Source organism: Drosophila santomea, unplaced genomic scaffold (assembly GCF_016746245.2).
Source record: "Drosophila santomea strain STO CAGO 1482 unplaced genomic scaffold, Prin_Dsan_1.1 Segkk5_quiver_pilon_scaf, whole genome shotgun sequence".
Lineage (NCBI taxonomy): Eukaryota > Metazoa > Arthropoda > Insecta > Diptera > Drosophilidae > Drosophila > Drosophila santomea.
In genome coordinates, this window is record NW_025318991.1 from 628,483 (window position 1) to 631,135 (window position 2,653).

Sequence of the window (2,653 nt, forward strand, 5' to 3'; positions counted from 1 at the left end):
AACAAAAAGTTAAAGCTGTGCAGTTCACTTAAGACATAAATCTCAGTCTGTGAACAAAAACAGTAGCCCACTAAAATCAAAAAGTAACTAAAATGGCGCTACCAGCAGAAAATCTTTCTCAATTACTTCGGCAAATACGCCAATTACCACCATTCACTGGAGACCCATCAAAACTCAGCTCGTTCATCAGACGAATGGAATACCTTTTGAACCTATACCCTGCAAACGACGTTCGACAGAAGGCGATCATATTTGGAGCCAGTTCGATGGCTGGATGGCCAGATCACTGGAGATGCAGAAAAAGTTTCCCTATTCGGAATGCATAATGATTGGTCAACTCTAAGGGACGCCTTAATGACGGAATTTAAGACCCAGACACCCCTGGAGGAACTACTAGGAAGATTGTACCGCACACCTTTCAAAGGTAACGTACGTCTATTTTGTGAACAGTTAGAAGATAAATCAAATGTAATCATAAAAAAGTTAGCATTAGAAAATGACAGAACCAATATTACAGTTTATACACAAGCAATGGCAACCACTATAAAGAATACAATTCAAAGATCACTCCCCGACAGACTGTTCATGACCCTAGTGAGGCATGACATTTCAACTATCCAAAAATTAAGACAAACCGCCCAACAAGAAGGTCTCTACGAAGACCCAGTCTCAAAACCATCCGATAGTCAGCCAAGATTTAACCCAAATTCACATAAACATACACACAATAACAAAACTAAAAACACCCATCCCAACCAAAGATTCGTTCCCACTTTTATTCCATTAACAAACCCTACACAGATCCAAAATACCAACTCAAGACCAGCTGAAATAAATCCGAGGTAAGCAAGGGAATTCACACAAAAACTATATACAGGTAGAATTCAACATAATTTAAATATTCAACAACGAAATACTAGTGCACCAAGCCCTTCTACCAAAAGACAGAGAGAAAATGCTAGTGCTCAATATAGAATGGACACAGGATACGAAAATGTTCTTCAGCCAGCCTCGGAATCAGAAAGCGATTCAGAGGAGGTGGAAACCCATTCCTGAAAATTTAAATGAATAATACACTCCCAAATGCTTAGTAGACACTGGTTCGTCTATTAACATTATGAAACAAAATTTCTTTAATTTCCCAATCAAACCTTCTAAAGTAAAAGTCCACACTATGGCTTTATAACATTGAACGAAAGTGTTTCATTGCAATCAAGCAAACTTTGTCCCACTAATCAAATATTTTATATTCATAATTTCTCAGAAAAATATGATTTACTGTTAGGCAGAAACTATTTAGAGCAAACTAACTCTCAAATTAATAATTCAACACAAACAGTCACTATAAATGGCTATACATTCAAAATGTGGTACGACCACATCCAAATAAATGAGTCCAAGGCTACCAATGAGTGCCCCAAGTCATCTAACCCAGAGGAAACCCCTCTACAAACTCCGAAAAAGAAGAAAACCCTCCTAAAAATTAAGCGGAAACCCCACTTAAAACCAGATGAGTCAAAGAACACCAATGCGTGCCCCAGACCGTCTAATTCAGAAGAGACCAAGATTACCTATGAGTATCCCAAGCCTTCTAAATCTGAAGAAAACCCTCTTAATACCCCTTACATAGAAGAAGCCCTTCTAGTAACATCCTCTAACTACGCCTTAGACGACGAGTTAAGAGAATCTAACGTATTCAGATTAGAACATCTAAATACAGAAGAAAGGGAACAACTTTCCCACGTTCTGCTTGAATACAATGATATTCAGTACAAAGAAGGCGAAAATTTGACTTTCACAAGTATGATCAAATATTCTATTCATACAAAACACGAAGACCCTATCTTTAAAAAACCATATAAGTAACCCCAAGCATTTGATCAAGAAGTCAACAAACAAATCTGATACCCGTTACTCAGATAGTGGAAGTCCGAAGGGGAGTCTTCAACGTGGGCGTGGCAGCTTCGGGCAGTTTATGAGCGTTAGAGTGGGCGTGGCAAAAGGTGTTTTGGCAAATCTACAAGACTAAGAAATTTAAATTTAAATTTAAGAAATTTACAAGACTAATAAAAAAATGAAAAAATATCTAAACATTTTTCAAAAATGTGGGCGTGGCAGCTTCAGGCGGTTTGTGGGCGTTCAGACGGACAGACGGACAGACAGACAGACGGACAGACAGACGGACGGACAGACGGACATGGCCAGATGGACTCGACTATTGATCCTGATCAAGAATATATATTTTTATATGGTTGGAAACGCTTCCTTCTGCCTGTTACATACTTTTCAACGAATCTAGTATACCCTTTTACTCTACGAGTAACGGGTATAAAAATAATTAGCAAATCTAAATCCCCCTATTGTTCTCCAATTTGGATCGTCCCAAAGAAATGCGATGCTTCTGGTAAACCAAAATTTTGATTAGTCATAGACTATCGTAGTCTCAACGAGATAACCATTGACGACAAATTTCCTATTCCCGTAATTGATGAAATATTAGACAAGCTTGAACGCTGTCAATAGTTCACAACCCTTGATTTAGCTAAAGGTTTCCATCAAATCCAAATGGACCAACAATCAATACCCAAAACAGCATTCTCAACAAAACATGGACATTATGAATATACTCGTATGCCCTTTGGTCTGAAAAATG

General features: G+C 38.1%; 1 protein-coding gene across 1 annotated transcript; it reads left to right on the forward strand.

Moving 5' to 3' along the window:
* Nucleotides 1-1,269: 1,269 nt before the first annotated feature.
* On the forward strand, nucleotides 1,270-2,015 carry LOC122756594. Its single transcript, XM_044006685.1, has one exon. The coding sequence runs from the start codon at nucleotides 1,366-1,368 to the stop codon at nucleotides 1,864-1,866; it is 501 nt and encodes a 166-aa protein (XP_043862620.1). The 5' UTR covers nucleotides 1,270-1,365; the 3' UTR covers nucleotides 1,867-2,015.
* Nucleotides 2,016-2,653: the final 638 nt, after the last annotated feature.